This window comes from Cebus imitator, unplaced genomic scaffold (genome assembly GCF_001604975.1).
Source record: "Cebus imitator isolate Cc_AM_T3 unplaced genomic scaffold, Cebus_imitator-1.0 Scaffold567, whole genome shotgun sequence".
Classification (NCBI taxonomy): Eukaryota; Metazoa; Chordata; class Mammalia; order Primates; family Cebidae; genus Cebus; species Cebus imitator.
The window spans coordinates 769,208-788,719 of NW_016107882.1; the positions used below are offsets into that span (position 1 = coordinate 769,208).

Genomic DNA, 19,512 nt, shown 5'->3' on the forward strand with positions numbered 1-19,512 from the left:
CCTGGGCTTAGTGTGTGCCCTGGGGATAGCGTGTGCCCTGGGGATAGCGTGTGCCCTGGGCTTAGTGTGTTCCCTGGGGATAGCGTGTTCCCTGGGGATAGTGTGTGCCCTGGGGATAGCGTGTGCCCTGGGGATAGCATGTGCCCTGGGGATAGCGTGTACCCTGGGCTTAATGTGTTCCCTGGGGATAGCGTGTTCCCTGGGGATAGCGTGTGTCCTGGGCTTAGCGTGTGCCCTGGGGATAGCGTGTGCCCTGGGGATAGCGTGTGCCCTGGGGCTCGCATGTGCCCTGGGGATAGTGTGTGTCCTGGGCTTAGTATGTTCCCTGGGGATAGCGTGTGCCCTGGGGATAGCGTGTGTTCTGGGCTTAGTGTTTGTCCTGGGCTTAGAGTTTGCCCTGGGCTTAGCATGTGTCCTGTGGATAGTGTTTGTCCTGGGGTTAGCGTGTTTCAAGGGGTTAGTGTGTGCATTGGGGATAGCATGTGTCCTGGGGATAGAGTGTGTCCTAGGGCTAGCGTGTATCCTGGGGCTAGCGTGTGTCCTGGGGCTAGCGTGTGCCCTGGGGATAGTGTGTGTCCTGTGTTTAGTGTATGCTTTGGGGCTAGCATGTGTCCTGGGGATAGTGTGTGTCTTGTGACTAGCGTGTGCCATGGGGTTAGTGTGTGCATTGGGGATAGCATGTGTCCTGGGGAAAGTATATGTCTTGTGACTAGTGTGTGCCCTAGGGTTTCTTTATGCATTGGGGCTAGCGTGTGCCCTGGGGCTAGCATGTGTCCTGGGGCTGGCATGTATCCTGGGGTTAGTGTGTGCACTGGTGCCAGTGTGTGCCTTGGGGCTGGCATGTGTCCTGGGGCTAGCATGTATCCTGGGGAATAGTGTTTGCACTGGGGCTAGTGTGTGCCCTGGGGCTGGTGTGTGTCCTGGGAAATAGTGTGTGCATTGGGGCCATCGTGCATCCTGGGAAATGCACCTTTCTTTGGAGTACAGATGTGTTGAAGGATGGATAGTGTGTGGTAAGTGTCACTCTTAGCCACGGTTTGGAGGTCACAGCTGGTGGGGACCAGGGCCCTCTGTGCGAGATCTGTGACGGTCCTTTTGTGCTTTCTTTCAGTTCTTCTAAGCTGACCCTGAATCGTTTTTCCCTCTGCAGGAGATGGAAATCCGAGAGAAAGCAGTCCATTCCTCAACAATGTGGAGGTGGAGCAGGAAAGCTTCTTGGAAGGGAAGAACATGGCGCTTTTTGAGGTAACTTGACTTTTTTTGAGAAGATACCAGGGCCGCTGCTTTGACGTGGAAAGTAGAAGATCCCCTGGGGACCCGCAGGCCAGGGCCTCCCACGGGACCAGACACCATGGCGGGGAACGTGGGGCCTCCTCCCTGTCGCGAAGGCCACAGAGGGGGCCTTGTCCTGCACCTGAGCTGGGATGTGGTCCTCAGCCGGCACCTTCTGGGGGCCTCCCTGGATCTAGGGCGCTGCGGCCCCCAGGAGCCCCTTGGAGCTGCTGAGTGCTGGCCGTCTCGGGGTCCCCGCCCTGGGTGAGTGGTCCCACTCCGAGGCCTGGAGCCCCGTCCTCGGACTCAGATGCACTGGCGTCAGGGCCTGGCTCTCTTCAGACCTGGGGGCTCAGGACAGGATGAGAGCCTGAGTGCCAAGCCCTGAACATGGAGGGGGAGCCCTGAGGGCCACGGCAGGGGAGGGCCGCCCATGACCGTCCCCACGCTGCGCAGGAGGAGATGGACAGCAACCCCATGGTGTCCTCGCTGCTGAACAAGCTGGCCAACTACACCAACCTGAGCCAGGGCGTGGTGGAGCACGAGGAGGATGAGGACAGCCGGCGGCGTGAGGCCAAGGTACGTTCGCCGCGCGCCCTGTCCCGGGTGTCCCGGGTGTCCCGGCAGGGTCGGGCCATGCCAGCAAAGCAGCTGCTCGTCAGAAGTGCCGCCCTGAGCGCGGATGTGGGGGCCACGTCCGGCCCTTTCTTCCTGGGAGGTCTCGGTGGTGCCTGCCCCATAGCTCTGGCCCAGGCCTCTTGCCCCTCCACCATCCTGGGAAGCGTGACTTCCCCCACGCATCTGGGCAGCGGGATTCCCCATCGAGACATGAACTCAGGGTGTTCTGTTCGTCCTGCGGGGGCGGCCCTGTGCCCTGCGGTAAAGAGGCTGGGCCGGGGCCCCTCCTGGGGTGCTGTGGCCTTGGCAGTCCCTCGGGCCGCCCGCCTTTTCCTTTCTATCCAGGACACTTAGCCTGGTGGCACTTTCCCTTGAGGGTTTGTTTCCAGGAATCCGTCCTAGGAAGAGGGGGGCGTGCAGTGGGGATTCCATGGACAGATTTCCCTTGGGCAGTTTCTGCGGGTGACGAGGTCTGGAGACCCCTCGAGCATCCTGGGAGCGTTCTGCCGTCGTGTGCAGACCACGCGCCTGGGAGCCACCCTGAGGCCTGACGCCCTGAGATGACGCTCAAGGCGAGAAGGACCCCAGCCCGCGTGGGGAGAGTGTCCCCGTGCAGGTGAAGCAAGCCCTGTCCTCACGGTGGGGGCACGCAGGTGGCTTCGTTTCTTCTCATCTTTCTCAGCTTTGTAAGTCTTCCAAATACACATGCAGTGCTTTAGAACCCTAAGATACAGACGAACAAAAGTATCCACTGACGGAAACCCTGCTGTGTCGGCCCCGCCGCGGAAGCCGGGAGGTTCTCAGGGTGGCCTCCCCCCAAGTCCCGCCGCGGAAGCCGGGAGGTTCTCAGGGTGGCCTCCCCCCAAGTCCCGCGGCGGAAGCCGGGAGGTTCTCAGGGTGGCCTCCCCCCAGTCCCGCCACGGAAGCCGGGAGGTTCTCAGGGTGGCCTCCCCCCCAGTCCTGCTGCTGAAGCTGGACTGTGGTCACGGTGGTCCCGCTGTGTGTGACTGCCACCAAGTGGGGGTGTCTCAGCCAGTCCCCTGTCCCCCCGCATCCGCCTAGCCTGGGGCCCAGTGCTTTGCGTCGGGGCCACCCTGAGTGCCTCCTGCCGGTGTCCAGCGTCCGGCTGACCTGAGTCCCACACAGCGCTCGGGAAGTCAGGCTCCTGACCAGGTCTGTCCTTCCTTCTACCGTGAACACGGTGGAATTAATGCTGCATTTCCAGGATACTTGAAGACGCTTGGTTTGTTTTTGAGATGCATCACTTTGTGGTTGAAGTAACCAGGGACAAGTGAAGGATGTGTCCACGTAGCCACCTCAGGTGGGGCCTGGCCTGACGAGGTCTCTCGGCCCCGGCTGTTGTCCCAGGACAGGACAGCGGCCTCTTCAGAAGCTATGTCTCTGGACCTCTTTCTGAGTCCCCGAAGGGCCCTTCCTGGCTAGCGGAGCCTGTGGCCACCCCACCTGTCCATAGCACGGCCAGCCCTCGGGGTGGGGTCGTCATTGCCACACGTGGACGCTGCAGAATCGGGTGTTGCTGCGCCAGGCTCAGCGCTCAGCACCTATCTGGGGTTTCACGGGCGCTGGGTGCAGCCTCGAGGCCTCATGGGCTCCAGCTCGTGCCCTGGCATCAAAGCTCAGAGCCCAGGCCTTCCATTTCTGTGCTGGAGTTTGTGTCTCAGGGAGATGTCAGCATTCTCCAGGTAGCAGGGCCTTCCCACAGGCCTGGTCCAAGGGCTCCGGGAACCGGCTTCCCCTCCAGCTCGGCTGGGCCCCGGCACCACTGGCTTGGCCACCCTGCCCCGACCCCTCAGCCTGGCACAGCCCAGCCTGCCGTGCCCATCTTGGAGACACCCAGAGAGAGCACACCGAGGTTCTCTCACCCTCCTTGCCACTGCACAAAACATCCAGGCAGGTGCGTTTGTTCCTGGCATGCCATGGACCAGGGCCCAGGAGGCTCCCACCTGGAAGGTTCTCCCGGCCCTCCCCGGCAACCCCTCCCCAGGCCGGTGGCTCTCAGGCCTCTGACCCTCGGGCGCTGCAGGCTGATGCAGCCTGTTGAGTTGTGGCAGGAGCAGGGTCTGTGACCCCAGCAGGCCTGCGGTGTGGCGGTGGCAGGTTTCGGTTGCAGTGAATGCACCGCCTCCCTGAGGGGACTGTTGTTCAGCCCGAGGTTTGGAGGGCAGGGCTGTCCCTCGCTGCCCTCTGGCCAGGCTCAGAGGCTCGTCCCCAGCAGAGCTGCTCCCATGAAGTAGCCTTTTCAAGGACCCAGGTATCTCCAGCTTCCTGCACCTGAAATTGGGTCGTTTTGAGCCCTAAAAGTTGCCTTTTAGGCGGGAACTGAGAGGCGAAGGCCAGCCATGCCCTTTCTTGGGGACTCAGGACCCCGGCCTTTGGCGGAGAACCAGCTTCTGACTTGCCGGTCACGGGGCTGTGGGAATCTGAGGCTCAGCCCTGTGGGCAAGGCCACTGTGTGTGCCCGGCTCTGCCTGGGTCTCCGCCCGTCGTCTCCTGTGTTGGCTGAAGCCTGGTCATGAAGTCACACCAGTGCTGTCCCGCAAGCCTTGCCGTCACCCCTGACCTCAGCGTTCAGTTTTATCCAACGAAAATGCCCCAAAGCCGCTTCTCCACCACCTTCCTGCCCCCTCTCCTGCCACTTCTCTCTTGTTCGCACCAAGAACAAGACGCAGATTTAGTGGGTGGCGGAGGGCCCAGCAGCGACCCCGGCCCATCACCCTCTCGGCCCCTCCCCGGGCCCCGTTGCTGCCCTGTTGCTCCCCCCCCCCGCCCCCCCCAGGTCTCAGGGAACCCAGTGAATGTGCCAGCCTCTCAGGTGTACAGCTTCTCACGCTGTTTCCCGGCTGCTCCCTTAGAAATTCTTTTCCCCCGGGTCCAGAACCAGTGGACCCCAGATTCCTGCCCGGCCCTGGCCGCGGCCTGTCTGTGGGAGTCGTTCCTGCAGTGATGCCGGAAGCCACCCTGTTTGCTTTTGTGGTGTGGCGCTGAGTGTGTTCTCCCTGGGAGCTGCCCTTCGCCCCGTCCCCTGCGCCCATCCAGCCTCTCTCCAGTGGCTGCCCCCTCCCCAGGGCTGGGCCGTGCAGACCCCAGGATCGAACCCTCTCCTCAGCCTCTGCAGGGGGCCTGTTCTGATCTGCGCTGTGACCATTGTTCACAGGAAATGTCTTCAAAGAAAACCTTCCCCCTTTTCCGTATTGACCTAACCTTGAGACGTTTTCCTGTTCAAACATCACCTTGTGCTGGTGCCAGCTGCCCTCCAGCTCCGAACCGCATGCCTCTGCTCATGGCGGGAGTGGGGCCGAGCGGGCGGTGGGGACAGAGCTGAACTTCTGCCCCAGCCTGGTCCGTCCCGAGCAGGGGAGGGGGACCGCCCGGCAGGCGCTGGCCTGCTCCTGGCAGTGCCGTGACCTTCCGCCCTCACGGGTTTCTTCAGGGCCACGAGGTGTATGTCTGTCTCTGGCACATGTGTCTGAAGTCAGGCGGCTACCTGCTCCGTGCTGGGGTGGGCGGGCAGGGTGGCCCACTGGGCAGGTATCTGAACCTCTGCTGCCATCTCACGGTGACCTCCGTACTAGGTTGTCAGTGTCTGCCCAGGGTGGATGCTGAGCTGTGGCTTCTTGTTAGCTTTATGGGCAGCAGCCGCCTCATCCCTGTCTGGCTCTGCTTCTGTGCCTGGGCTCTCCCGTGCCAAGTCTGAGCCCCTGAGCCGTCCAGGGAATGGAACCAGGGCCCTCTTGCTCTCGTTTTTCCCATAACTTTTCCAGCGTAACAGCCTCTCTCCGTGGGAGGCACAACGGAGCAGCTGCATCTGGGTTCTCTGCCAGCCATGTGGTTCTGCTTCCCTCTCCCGAGCCACTCCCCCGGGACGGTTGGGGGTCCTGCCCGGGCCTGTCTGAGTGTCCATCTGTTCTGGGACAGGCTCCTGACCCCCCCGTCCTCCACTGACCCCTCCCTCCTGCCCCTACATTGCTTTGCCTGCCCAGGGCCTGAGTGCAGCCAGGGAGGGGGCTCCTTGTGGTGGGGGTGGAGTCCCCGGGACACGCTGTGCTCCGCTCCGCTGCAGGCTCCGCGCATGGGTACCTTCATCGGCGTCTACCTGCCATGCCTGCAGAACATCCTGGGCGTCATCCTCTTCCTGCGCCTGACGTGGATTGTGGGGGTGGCCGGCGTCCTGGAGTCCTTCCTCATTGTGGCCATGTGCTGCACCTGCGTGAGTGTCCCCTGGCCGGGGGTGGCTATTCCTTCCGGTGGTGGCAGCCGGACAGTAGAGTCCTCCCTAGACACCCAGGTAGATTTCCCGTGTCCTCCACAAGAGCCGGGGCAGCTGCGGGAACGAGACACCGCCCCGGCCGGGTTGGCGCTGCCGTGTTGAGCAGCACACTGGCACCTCATTTCCGAGTCTGCGGAAGGGCCTCTCGGCCGGTGGTGGGTGTCCCGTGGCAGCACTGGGGGCTGAGGCTTCCAGGGGATGGACGTCCTGTGTTTTGATAAGGTCACTTACAGTGTGGAAGGACTTTGGGCACTTTCAGAGGTCAGGGAAAGGGTTGGGAACCAGGACACAGCACGCTGGTGCCCGGGAGCCTTGGATTCCTGGTTTCCCAGCCATTCTCTTGAGATTGAGAGCCCTGGGGTGGGGGGTTGGCTTCCGCCGGGAGCCCGGGCATGGGCCCTCCTTCGGGAGTCTCGATGCCGGCGGGCTCCTGGGAATCCTCAGATGGCCGCCTGTCGTTTTGCAGACGATGCTGACAGCCATTTCCATGAGTGCCATCGCCACCAATGGTGTGGTCCCAGGTAAGGGGTGTCCTGTTAGAGGAGTCTGTGTTCTACCGCGTGGTACCTAGGAGGAGGCCGCTCGCCAGGGCCTGGCTGGGGCTGCCTGGGGGTCTCGGCCGGGCCTTCTGCGTGTTCTCCACCGGCTCCTCTGCCGTTTGAGCCATGGGTTCATGGCTGTTTGGTTTTCTTCCCTGTTTTGCTTCGTGGTGACCATCTCTTGGTAGGCAGTGCCCATGGGGCAGTGGCTGGGGAAGGGGAGACAAGGGCGAGCCCAGCGGTGCTGGGATCCTGGTGTGTGCCACAGGCTGAGTTCCTGGAACCTTTGCCTCACAAGGGACGGTGAAGACAAAACACTGTCCCTGACCTTGTTCATTAATAATAGATCGATTGCAATACGTAATCATTAGTGAACTGAGATGATGCCGCGTCTGCTCCCGAGTCCACGCGTCCCGTGCATGTTAAGGACCAGGCTTCCTCAGCACCAGGTCCTCACACAGCCGTCCCATCCCCACGGGGCATCGCGTGGTACACGGTGGCCTTCGCCGGCCCCAGGAGTGCACGAGAGCCATCACGGGGGTCTCCTTCAGCAGCCAGGGGCCAGTCTCTGCCTCATGATGACCGCATCCATTAGCGCCCCTTCCACATGTCCGCACCCGCTGCTCAGAGCAGGGAGAGCCGCACTCTCTGGGGTCGCGCCCGGCTTTTCCATCAGTGATGGCGTGCATGAGTCACGGTACACCAGACGGCTCCTGAATGTCCTGGTCTCCCTTCTGCCTTTTCTGTAAACAGCACTTAGTGGAAGTGGGGGCTGGGCTGACACTGACATACACAGGCCTTTTCTCAGGAGCTGCTGGGGCCGCCGCCTCCCCAGGGAGCCTTAGCCCTGACCTCGTATGGTGCTCAGTGTGGTCCTCATGTCCACAAGAGCGTGGCGGGCATGGAGCATGTGCTGAGCCTCACGTGGGGAGAGTTTACCACGGAGGCCACACATCTTCATGTGCTGCTTTGTGGGTGGGCGAGGGCCTGCACGCTGCCTTCGCAGAGACAGGCTCTCCACCCATGAACGGCAGCGTGGATCCGACCCACGTGGACCCAACCCACGTGGACCCGACCCACGCCCTCCGCCTTGTCTCTGCAGCTGGCGGCTCCTACTACATGATATCGCGCTCGCTGGGACCCGAGTTCGGAGGCGCCGTCGGCCTCTGCTTCTACCTGGGCACCACGTTTGCTGGGGCCATGTATATTTTGGGGACCATTGAGATTTTTCTGGTAAGTGTGCTGCTTTGGAAGGGATCCCCTGACAATCTGCGGCAGGGTGACAGGGGCCCTCCCAGCTTGTCTTGTGGTGCCCACAGCACCCTGAGCCATCCTGACCCCGCTGCCCTGGCCGCCCTGCAGACTCTCCTGGGCTCTGGCCATGGTGGAAGCCGTCGGGCGCATCCACTCAGCAGCGACCTGTGTCCCCCTTGGCCACCATTGGTGTCCTCCATGATGGGTGCCTGGCATGAGCTGGGCAAACATCTGGGCTGTAGATCTGAGGCCGGCGTGGGTGCGAGTCTGAGCTGTTTTAGGGATAGGGCTGGAACTCAGCTTAGAAGAACCCCTCACCAGGGTCCCAGCCTCTTCCCTGCCGGGTTGATTTGGGCACTTGGCCGAGGGTCACGGAGCCCAGCAATGTGCGACCAGGGGATGTCATCGCCTTCTGCAGCAGGCTCAAAGTGCAGGCTGTGGCACGAGTTCCTTGGCCCTCGTGGGGACAGGGACCCGCCTTCTCGGCCCCATGCGACAGGCGCTGTCCTTCCTGCTGAGGTTCTGAAACCTGCCATGCTGCAGGGCCTCGGGACGCCCACCTGAGCCCCTGTCCCCAGTCTTTCTACCGACCCCCTCCCCTGCCAAACCCAGTTCCCAGCCTCCTGGGCTCATGGAGGCAGCCACATGGCCCGATAAGTTTCTGAAACCTTTCAGTGGGGTCGCGTCCACACCCGTCCCACCAAGTCCCCTGGCCCTCTCCCTCGGTCTTTCCGCCTGCCCCGGGCGCCATGGCTGCCAAGACACCATTGCTGCCGCACTCACAGGATCCCTGCTGGTGGGGGTGGGTGCCGTGCCCCCCACGCCTGCTGCACCCCCCACGCCTGCCGCACCCCAGTCTGGTCCTGGTCTGGCGGGAGCTGAGTAGCACTGTCCCACATCTCTGTGCCGTGAGTCCAGGCAGGACACAGGCCGTCCACAGCCGGCGTGGTCAGACCCCGTGTTTGTCCACGACATCCAGCCGGGCGGGACACGCTCCCTGGGCAACGGTCACGTTCCTCTCAGCAGAAGATGTTTCTTTGGAGTGTGGATGTTCTGACGCCCCGGGTCCTGAAGCTGCTTTACGGCAAGGCGCCTGGGTGGCTCCTGGGAATCGTACAGGCCCTGGTCGTCCATTGCTCATGCGCTGACCCCTGCGGGCTCCACCTGGCAGGGATGCGTCCCCACGGCCCCAGCGCCTATTGGGAGTAGGCCCCTGTGTGGTGCTGGGGGCTTCCAGGAGGGCGGGGTGTTGGGGTGCAATGGCAGGGGACGGCCTCCCGACCCGCCTTGTCCCCGCAGACATACATCTCTCCGGGCGCGACCATCTTCCAGGCGGAGGCCGTGGGTGGCGAGGCGGCCGCCATGCTGCACAACATGCGGGTGTACGGCACGTGCACGCTGGTGCTCATGGCCCTGGTGGTCTTCGTGGGCGTCAAGTATGTCAACAAGCTGGCGCTGGTCTTCCTGGCCTGCGTGGTGCTGTCCATTCTGGCCATCTACGCTGGCGTTATCAAGTCCGCCTTCGACCCCCCGGACATCCCGTGAGTCTGGGGCCCTCTGAGCTGTGTGTGATGTGTGGGGCTGGGGCCAGGTCCCGTGGGCTTTGCCCGCCTCTCATCCGTCTTCCCTGACGCCGAGCTCCCCGAGACGGGCTAGACTGGGCGTGACCTCGGCAGGAACCCCCGTGGGCTCGTTCTGGGGAGTATGGGAAACCCAACCGTGTGTTGAGCTGAGGCACCCTTGTGGCTGGGTCTGAGCTCGAAAACGCTCCTAAGTGGTGGGGGGTGGGCAAGGGGCCTGGCAGGTTTCAGGGGTGGCCGGTGGCCCTCAGCACGGTCAGGCGGCCCTGGGCGTCATGGGGTGACCCCAGCCACTGCCTGGGCCTGGCTCCCTTCTCTCTCCCAGAGGCGCTGGAGGGGCTTTTTTCTGGTCCTCTTGGAGGAGGAGCTAGGGGGCTGGGAGGTGGCCCCGGGTCCTGGAACATCGGATTGGCCACCAGAGGCGCCAGGCAGCAGGTCCAGGAGGGTCTGGGCAGCCAAGCCCCTCGAGGATCCTGGGTTTTGCCATCTCTGCGTGGAGGGAGCCCCTGAGGGAACAGCCTCATAGAGACCTCAAAACAGAGGGAGGCAGAACGGCCTCAACCCCACGAGCCTGTTCAGGGACGTGGAGCTGCCCTTCTTCTCGGGGACCCGTTCTGAGCCTCCCCTGACCCCCCACCGATGCCTGAAGCCACGGTTGCACCGGCCCCGTGTAGACTGTTTTCTACATGCAGGCCTGGTTTATAGGTTGGGCGCAATGCCCCAGTGCTCCGGACCATGGGGAAGTGGTACAAGGTGGCTTGAACACAAGCAGTGAGGTTGGACAGTGGGCCAGAGAGCATCAGACGGGGAGCGATGGCAGCGTGGCTGTGGGTGGGGGGGGGCGGTTCTCCTGGTTCCACCTGACTACTCAGACCCGCGTGGTGGAAACCGTGTGAATTGCTTGCATCTAGAACGTTTCATTTAGCGCGTTTGGACCTTGTGGTTGGTCGAGCCCAGGATGCCGGGGACGGCTGTACCGTGTGGCGTTCCTGCTGCAGCCTGGCTCTGGCCCCAGTGTCCGGCGTGATCTGTGGCCATTCCTGTCTTGGGAGGGGCAGGGTGCCAGGAGCCGCTCGCGGGCAATGCCATGGACACCCGGAGGGGGAACTGGGTGAGGCAGTGCGAGCCACCTTGGCAGCAGCACTGCCGTGCTTCACTGTCCGCCCCAGGGTCTGCCTCCTGGGGAACCGCACGCTGTCACGGCGCGGCTTCGATGTCTGCATCAAGGCCCGCCTCGTCCAGAACAGCTCGGCCACCTCTGCCCTCTGGGGCCTCTTCTGCAACGGCTCCCAGACCAGTGCCACCTGTGATGAGTACTTCGCCCAGAACAACATCACTGAAATCCAGGGCATCCCCGGTGCAGCCAGCGGCGTCTTCCTGGGTGAGGCCTACAGGGCGGCAGTGGGGACTGGGGGGATTGGGGGGGCTGGGGGGGGCAGCGGGGACAGTGGGCACTGGCCGTGGTGGGCGCTATTGCCTTAGGGTCACTCCCAGGGCCCCAGTTCCTCCTCCTAGCCAAGCCCCTCCTCAGCTGCTGCTGATGAGCCTCGGGGTCCTGTGTACACCCCTTGCAGGGCATAGAAGTCAAACAGGGTGTGTCGGGGAGGCGGCCTCCGTCATGGCCAGCAAGCTGCCCTTAAAGCCGTGGATGATTTTCATGGCCCCTGGCAGCGTGTGGGGAGCTTGCCTTGTTAATAAGGGAGTAGTGATGAGCGGTGACGCCCCCTCTGCGTCTTCCCTGATGAGGAGGCTGCCTTGGACCTGCCCCCTGGGTTTAGGGAAAAGGACCTCTGGCAGGGTCCACGGGACCTGCTCCGGAACCCGAGACAGGAAGCCTGGGCTTTCTGGGAATGAGGTGTTCTGCACGTGAGGCTTCCCTTTAGTGCTGACGTCCCTCCATGGACCGGGTAGCTTTCCCAGAGGCACCGTCTCAAACACTGGGGTCCTTGTTTGACTTGGAGCCTGCTTGGAGGGTGCGAGCTCTGAGCCTTCCCTTCAGCCACCCGTGGCACCTGCCAGGGACTGGGTGGCCCCAAGGTGGCGGCCCTGATGGAAGGTGCCAGAAACCCATGGATCTTCCTTGCCCGGCAGAGAACCTGTGGAGTGCGTATGCACAGGCGGGGGCGTTTGTGGAGAAGGAAGGCGTGCCCTCGGTGCCCGTGGCAGAGGAGAGCCGCGCTGGCGCCCTGCCCTACGTGCTCACGGACATCGCAGCCTCCTTCACCCTGCTGGTCGGCATCTACTTCCCCTCCGTGACCGGTGAGCCCGCCGCGCCCACCGTCTCCTCTGTCTCTCTGTTTTTGAGACAAGATCTTGTTCTGTCACCCAGGCTGGATCACGGCTCACTGCAGCCTCGACCTCCTAGACACAAACAACCCTCCCACCTGAGTCTCCCAAGCATGACGCCATGCCCGGCTAATGTCTGTATTTTTGGTCGGGGGGTCTCCCTTCGTGCTCTGGCTGGTCTCACTCCTGAGCTCAGGCGATCCTTGGCCTCCCAAAGTCCTGGGATGCAGGTGTCTTGAGCCACCTCGCCCGGCCTCTTTCCGTCTTTCTCTTTCTCTGACTCTCTCTGTCCATCTCTCTGTCTCTGTCATTCTCTCCCCCTCTTCCCCCCCATTTCTCTCTCCTCTCTCCTCTCCCACGTGCCTTCTTGCCTCTGCTTTTCTTGCCTGTTTGGCTCGGGGGAGCGGCTGAGGCCTCTGCCCTATGTCCTGGTTGATTTGTGAGAATGCTGTCTGCTCTGTCCCGGGGAGGCCTGTGCTGGGAGAAGCTGTTCTAGGGTTGGTGACAGTGCCTGGCACACTGTTAGGAGATGCCCAGGAGTGGCCTCAGTGAGGTCAGAGGCCGGGGACCTCAGCCCCCTGTGTCCTCATCAAACAGTGGCCTTGTTCCTGAGGGGGATGGGGCCTTGGTTCATGCCAGGCCCTTGCACTCCCAGGCTCACAGGCACACACAGGCCCCCTGCTGCCTGCACTTGGCCTTCCTATCGGGACTCCCTGACCCTGCCGGCTGCCCGTGTGGCCTGCAGCTGCCCTTCCGGTCCCTCCCACGTCTCCTCCTAGACTTTATCTCAGCGCATCCCAAAGCTCTGGAGCCCAGGGTCAGCTGCAGGCCCTGGCCATGGCTGGTGTCTCCTTTCCCTCACCGCCCCTGAAGGTGGGCCTGTCTTGCTAGGGAGGGGGCGATCGGCCCGGAGTCCTTTCCTCGTGCCTCTGCTCCAGCCTCACCTGTCTGCTTGTGCTCAGCACTGTGGGTGGAGGGAATGGGGGCAGGGCCTCTGTGTGGCTCCTGGTCTGTGGTCTGGGGCACTGGGGCTGTGTGCTCTGTGCCTCCGGGGCCACCCGGAGCACGGGTGCTTCAGGTCACACGTTAGGTGTGACTGAGCCAGGTGTCAACGGCCCTCTCTGATCCAGCTTCCCTGAGCTCTGTGGGAGCCGACTGTACAGAACTGCACCTGGCCAGGGCTCCCTAGAGCGAGGTGATGTCCACACAGAGCTGCAGCAGGAGGGGCCACGATGTCCATCGGCCTGGCTGGGCCAGCTCTGATCTGTCCTAGGGTTGCGTTCAGAAAGTCTTGGGTCCGGGAGGGCCTGTGAGTCTGCTCAGCACTGTCCTGGGCTGACCCTTTGCCGTGGAATCGACACAGGCCCCAGAGGATCCCTGGGTGTCGGGGCTGCGGGGGTCAGTGTCGGGGCTGGGCCTCGTCTTGGGATTGAAGAATCATCTGGTTTATCCGTGACTCCGTGCAGGGGCAGCAGTAAATGTGGGGCTCGTCCGTATGCCTTGGCCTGCGTCCCCCAGCCGCAGTCCTTCAGCGGCGGCTGGCAGGGCTTGGACTGCAGTCCTGGGCATGGCTCACCCTCGGGGTTTCCCCAGAGACCGCCTGTCTGGCTCTCGGGGCCGGGGCTGCTGTCACATGCTGCTGACTCCTCAGGTGGGTCCTGGCAGCGTTTTCCATGTCCGCAGGTATCATGGCGGGTTCCAACCGGTCCGGAGACCTCAAGGATGCACAGAAGTCCATCCCCACGGGGACCATCCTGGCCATAGTGACCACGTCTTTCATCTGTATCCTTGGAGGGGTGCAGGTGAGGGAGACACGGGTTCTGGCCTCCGCCTGGGGAGAGGCCCCCATGCCCTCCCGGCTCAGTGCTGCCTCCTTAGCCACCGGCGCGTGACTTCCCTGGGTTAGGCTGGGCTCTGACCACGTCATCCTTCCTGAGAAATGGGGCTGGGGCTGCCGTCAGCACCCCGGCTTCTTCGTCACCGTGGGATAGGATCGTATATAAAACAGAAGCAGTCCCCCTGGTGCGTGCGCCACGGTGATGCCCAGCTGTGGCGTGGTGTGTGCTGCCGGCAGGCTGGGCCCGCGGGGCCTCTGGCTCCTCAATCCCGAGGCCGCCTCTTTCCAGTTGAGCTTTGTTCCCTCAGCAAGGTCCCCCGCCCACGGTCAAGCACAGGCCAGGTGTGTCTCCACCACCCCAGGGTCCTGATCTGTGACACTGGACAGAGCCCGGGAGGGTGCACTGAGGACAGGGACAGGCTGTGCCCAGGTTGGGGTGCAGGGTGGTCCCCCCGACCTGGAGCCTGGGGCCCGCCGGCCAGCGCGGCTCCCCACCCCCATGCCCCACTGAGGCCCTTGGCTGACTGTGCTTCCCGTACTGAGGACCCCGCACCCGAGGACCCTTCCTTCCTTGACGAGAGCCGCAGATCTCTCCTGCATCGTGCTTTTTGGGGCCTGCATCGAAGGCGTGATCCTGCGAGATAAGTAGGTTTTCCTCTGCGTGTCCCTGCAGAGTCTGTAGTCTTCGTGGGTTTTCCCAAGGACGATTTTGGCTTTGAAATCACATCCATGTACAGACCCGAAGCCATCCTGGTCCCAGGGTCGGGCTCCCTCCGTCTGTCTGAGGCGCTAACGTGTCGTCTCTGCCACTGGAGCCACGGACTGGGGAACCCTTAGAGCAAACTCTACTGATGCAGCTGGGGGCACAGGCCCTTCCTGGGGAGGCCACAGGGGTATGGACGGGTGAGGCTTGGCCCTGGGAGGCCCCCCAGCCCGGCTGCCAAGTGGAGAAGTAGTGGGGTCCCCAGGCAGGTCCTCGCTGAGCCTGCATCGTTGTGGGGTGTGCTGTCTGGCAGCCCCAAGGCCCCGGAGGTCCTAGGTGGTCCCTGACTGAAGCTGATGCCAGGCTGGGTCTTCCCTGCTCCCGAGATTGACCCCGAGGGGGGCTGGGTCCCCCCCTGCTGAAGACTCCAGGGCATTCTGGCCACGCTGGGCAGAGCCTGGAGGGGGTGTCTGCCAATGGGGGCTGGAGGCCGGGCCTCAGCTTTCCAAGGAGTCACCCCCTCCATGCTGGGCCTCGTGCTCTGGGTGGGGAAGACATTTTGTCTGACTTGGGCTCATTTCTGAAAGCCTCCCGCCCGCCCACCCGCAGGTTCGGGGAGGCCCTGCAGGGGAACCTGGTCATCGGCATGCTGGCCTGGCCCTCGCCCTGGGTCATCGTCATCGGCTCCTTCTTCTCCACCTGCGGGGCTGGCTTGCAGAGCCTCACGGGGGCACCGCGCCTGCTGCAAGCCATTGCCCGCGATGGCATCATCCCCTTCCTACAGGTGAGCCCCGTGCACCAGGGGACGTGTGCTCGGAAGATCAGGGGCTCTGTTCCCCTGTGGGACCCTCACAGTACCGTGTGTGGGACGCATGCCTGCAGCTTGGAGCTCATGGTGGTCGTTTTTCCCTTGGCTGCTGTGCTGAGCATGTGGGTGGTGGGTGGCGGGCTGTGAGGGGTGGGCAGCAGGTGGTGGGTGACGGATGATAAGGGGCGAGCAGTGAGCAGTGGGCTCGGGTGGTGGGTGGTGGGCAGTGGGTGTGGGTGGTGGGCGATGGGTGGTGGGTGGCGGGAGGTGGGCAGTGGGCAGAGGTAGTTCCAGCCCTCCCACCTGCAGCTTTCTCTGAGTGCAGCCCCAGGGGTGTCGGGAGTGGCTATGAGGCGCCACAGCCTGGAGTCTGGAGGTGCCTGATCTGCTGTCTGGCCAGAGGCCCCTGCTGCCTCCCCCTTTCTCTGTGTGGCTGAGCTCTTCAGCTCCTGGGAGGCGGGGTCACCAGCCTTTGGCCCAGCGCGTGGCTGTTCTGAGGGTTGGAGGGATGCCTACGTGGGTCTTGTCCGTGTGTCCAGAGCTGCTGACTGTGGCTCCTCCTGCCACTCGGGCCCAGGACAACTGTGGGAAGATTGTGGATGGCAAAGCCGTCGTCCCTGCCCGTCGCCGGCTGGTGACCTCCTCAGGGAAGGTTGTGGATGGCAGAGCTGTCCCCACCGTAGGAAAAGTTACAGATTAAAGACCATCCCCACCTGCTGCTGGCCTGTGACCTCTGCAGGGTGCCAACCCACAGGGTGTCAGCTGTTTGTTTGGAAAGTGCTAGAACATTTCTTTGTGGTTGCATCTTGTCAGTCCCAGCTGCGCCTAGGGCTCGGTGGTTGGGGAAACTGAGGCAGGTGGGGGCGGCCTGGGCCACACAGGTTGCAAGCACAGCCAGATGTAGACACAGCCTTTCTTAGGGCTCCTTCTCAGGCCGGCTGGGTGATGTCCCAGGACCTCTTGTGAAAGGTGTTTCTGCTGGTATGTGTCTTTAAGACTCAAGTGGGCTGGACCCGACCAGCCTGCGTCTTTTCTCCTAAAAGGAGGGTGTTTCCTGCCCCATCCACCCCGTCTTCCTGCGCTTCTCCCGACAGGTGTTTGGCCATGGGAAGGCCAACGGGGAGCCCACGTGGGCGCTGCTGCTGACGGTCCTCATCTGCGAGACTGGCATCCTCATCGCCTCCCTGGACAGCGTGGCCCCAATCCTCTCCATGTGAGTCCCCCCAGGACAGGGACCTGGGGATGGGTGTATAGGCCTGGAGCGTGGTGCAGTATGGCCAGGAAGCCCTGCTCAGGACAAGCAGTGAACAGGCAGGGCCGGCCGTGGGCAGTCCGGATCCAGCCAGGAAGGGAGCTCAAAGCCAGGGAAGGCAGGTGCACACCTCCAGGGGGGCACCTGCTGGGTTAGCTGGTGATGGTGTCGCTGGACAGAGCCATGTAGGTGTCTGAACCAGCTCATGTGCAGAGACAGCCATGGGGGGCCAGGGTGGGTGCAGGTGGGAGGGACAGTCACGACAACGGTGGTCTCCCAGGCGGCCGTGATGGGGGCTCAGGGCCCAACCTGAGTCAGCAGCCGGCCGCCCCTGCAGGTTCTTCCTCATGTGCTACCTGTTTGTGAACCTGGCCTGCGCCGTGCAGACGCTGCTGCGCACCCCCAACTGGCGTCCCCGCTTCAAGTACTACCACTGGTGAGGCTGCTCAGCCACGGGTATCGGCGACCCCACAGGCTGGGACCTTTGGTGCCCCTGCAAGGCCAGCTGCCCTGGGCCCGAAGACCCCGGGCGGGTCCTTGACTGTTCCTTTGCGGGGCGAACTCCTGTGCAGCCGATGGGACTGCGGTCTCTCTCCCTCTGCACCTGACAAAGGCCTTTGGTTACCTGGATGCCCAGGTGTCCATGTGCGTCTTGTACCGGCCGTGGTCAGCCAGGTCCTCCCAGGCACAGGGTATAGCCCGTCAGGGCCGTGGGCCTCCTTAATCCCCTCCCCTGGAACCAGGCGCTGGGTGACCGGAGCCATGGCATTGCCTGCACAGCCCAGGTGCTGCGTGCACGCTGGGAGTGGGAGCAGCGTCCACCACGTCCTGCAGCGGCAGCTCCTGTAGGGGCCCAGAGAGCTGAGTCACCCTCTGAGGTGGCTGGGTGCAGGCCTGGTCGTCAGGCGTCAGCGACTATGTTCCTTGCGCTGACGGAGAGAGCGTTTTACTGAGAGGGGCAGAGTCTGTGTGGCGGTGGCTGGGGTGTGGGCGCTGAGTGGCGTCGGGCTCCCTTGAACCGCCTGCCCCCCAGGACCCTGTCCTTCCTGGGCATGAGCCTGTGCCTGGCGCTGATGTTCATCTGTTCCTGGTACTACGCGCTCTCCGCCATGCTCATCGCCAGCTGCATCTACAAGTACATTGAGTACCGTGGGTAAGTGCCGCCAGCCCCTCGCCGACCCTCCACACTACGCCCGGGCAGTTCTGTGGACGGTACTCCCTGGGGTCCGAACGTCGTGTGCCCTCCCAGGGGCAGCCGGGGGCATATCCAGGTGGGCTGTGCTGTGAAAGCCCAGGTCTCCCTCCTGCCTCTAGCCAGGGCGAGGGGTCTCTGGTCTGGAGCGCTGTCTCCTGCTGTCCTCAGCAGGCGGTGAGCCCGCGGCTGACTATTCCCGCCACGGGTCTCTCTTAGTGTCCCCAGGTTGTGTCTGTACCCACTCGGCAGCCACGGGCACCCTTCCTTGTGCCCTGGCACCCGCCCTCCCTCCACCTGCACCTGCCTCATTCCCAGGGTCCAGCCACTTCCCTGTCACGGCCTCCTGCCCCCCACCCTGCAAGGAAGACACCTCACACGCTGGTCTGCAGTAGACCTGCTTCCCTCCAAAGCCATGGTGCCCTCTTTGACCCGGTGGCTCCTGGGACGGGCTTTCTTGAGGGCAGGGGTGGGCACGGAGGCCTCCCTCCTCATCCAGAGGCTTTTTCCACGGAGCGCTGTGTTCCCCTGACTCCCCTGCCCTCAGAAGTCCCCTCTTTCCCAGGCGTGTGGCTGGACAAGCCCCCACTTCTTTCCCACAGGGCTGAGAAGGAGTGGGGTGATGGCATCCGCGGCCTGTCCCTGAATGCTGCCCGCTACGCGCTACTGCGTGTGGAGCATGGTCCCCCCCACACCAAGAACTGGAGGTGAGCACCACCGTTGGCCCGTGCCCCTCACAGGCACAGGGGAGCCGTTTCTGAGGTCGGCCTTTGAGTGGGGACCTTTGAGTCTCCGGCCTCTCACCTTCAGCCACGCGGTCAAGGTCTGGAGTGTGAACACTGCCCAGTGCAGAGCAAATTGCACGGCTGGGGGCATTGGAGCAGCGGGTCTGTCCTGCTGTGGGTGGGGGCATGGGGAGCCAGCCCGTCTGCTGGCACAGCCCTGGGGCTTGGGGTGGGTGGAGTGGCTGCTGCGGAATCAGGGCCATCTGTGGGAAGCGTCTGCCAGGTTCTGCCCCACAGAGGCAATCTCTCAGGGTCTCAACAGTGCCTGGGGCCATTGTCTGACCTGCCTAGCTTGTCACCTGTCCCACCTGCCTAACCTACCTGTTCACCTGTCCTGCCTGGCTGGTGCCACGTGCCCCATCTGCCCTGCCTGTCCCACCTGTCACCTGTTCAGCTTATCCTGTGTCACATCTCTCCCCGTCCCGCCTGTCTCACCTATCCCTTCTGTCACTTGTCTCACCTGTTCCTTCTGTCACCTGTGTCACCTGTCACCCATCCACCTGTCTCACCTGTCCCTTCTGTCACCTGTCTCACCTGTCACCCGTCCTGCCTGTCTCACCTGCCCTGTTTCCCCCATCCCGCCTGTCTCGCCTGTTTCCCCTGTCCTGCCTGCATCACCTGTCCTGTTTCACCTGTGCCACCTGTCACCTGTCCTGTCACCCATCCCACCTGACTCGCCTGTTGTTTCCACCATCTTGCCTGTCACCTGTCCTGTGTCAACCGTCCTGCCTGTGTTACCTGTCTTGCCCTGCCTGTCGATGGGCCATGAGCCAGTGAGCCTCCGTGGTAACAGCTGCCCCACCCCCACTGCAGGCCCCAGGTGCTGGTGATGCTGAACCTGGACGCCGAGCAGGCTGTGAAGCACCCTCGCCTGCTGTCCTTCACGTCACAGCTAAAGGCTGGCAAGGGCCTGACCATTGTGGGCTCGGTGCTGGAGGGGACATACCTGGACAAGCACTTGGAGGCCGAGCAGGCGGAGGAGGTGGGAGTGACCGCGGTGGGGTGGGGCGGGCTGAAGGGGTGGGCGTGGCCAAGTGGTGGGCGTGGTCACGGTGGGTGGGCTGCGGGTGGGCGTGGTCGCGGCAGGCTGGCTGAGGG

General features: G+C 63.2%; 1 protein-coding gene across 2 annotated transcripts in view; it reads left to right on the forward strand.

Annotated features, from left to right (window-relative positions):
* SLC12A7 (solute carrier family 12 member 7) overlaps positions 1 to 19,512 on the forward strand; it is a 56,699-nt gene that overhangs the window by 18,664 nt on the left and 18,523 nt on the right. For both annotated transcript variants that reach the window (XM_017515935.2, XM_017515936.2), the window contains exons 2-17: positions 1,151 to 1,245; positions 1,729 to 1,851; positions 5,972 to 6,118; positions 6,645 to 6,699; positions 7,820 to 7,950; positions 9,271 to 9,512; positions 10,721 to 10,932; positions 11,643 to 11,810; positions 13,521 to 13,619; positions 14,262 to 14,319; positions 14,987 to 15,161; positions 16,280 to 16,398; positions 16,775 to 16,873; positions 17,471 to 17,590; positions 18,232 to 18,336; positions 19,228 to 19,396. In XM_017515935.2, coding sequence (XP_017371424.1) covers positions 1,151 to 1,245; positions 1,729 to 1,851; positions 5,972 to 6,118; positions 6,645 to 6,699; positions 7,820 to 7,950; positions 9,271 to 9,512; positions 10,721 to 10,932; positions 11,643 to 11,810; positions 13,521 to 13,619; positions 14,262 to 14,319; positions 14,987 to 15,161; positions 16,280 to 16,398; positions 16,775 to 16,873; positions 17,471 to 17,590; positions 18,232 to 18,336; positions 19,228 to 19,396 — 2,117 coding nt within the window. The remainder of the gene's footprint in view (positions 1 to 1,150; positions 1,246 to 1,728; positions 1,852 to 5,971; positions 6,119 to 6,644; positions 6,700 to 7,819; positions 7,951 to 9,270; positions 9,513 to 10,720; positions 10,933 to 11,642; positions 11,811 to 13,520; positions 13,620 to 14,261; positions 14,320 to 14,986; positions 15,162 to 16,279; positions 16,399 to 16,774; positions 16,874 to 17,470; positions 17,591 to 18,231; positions 18,337 to 19,227; positions 19,397 to 19,512) is intronic.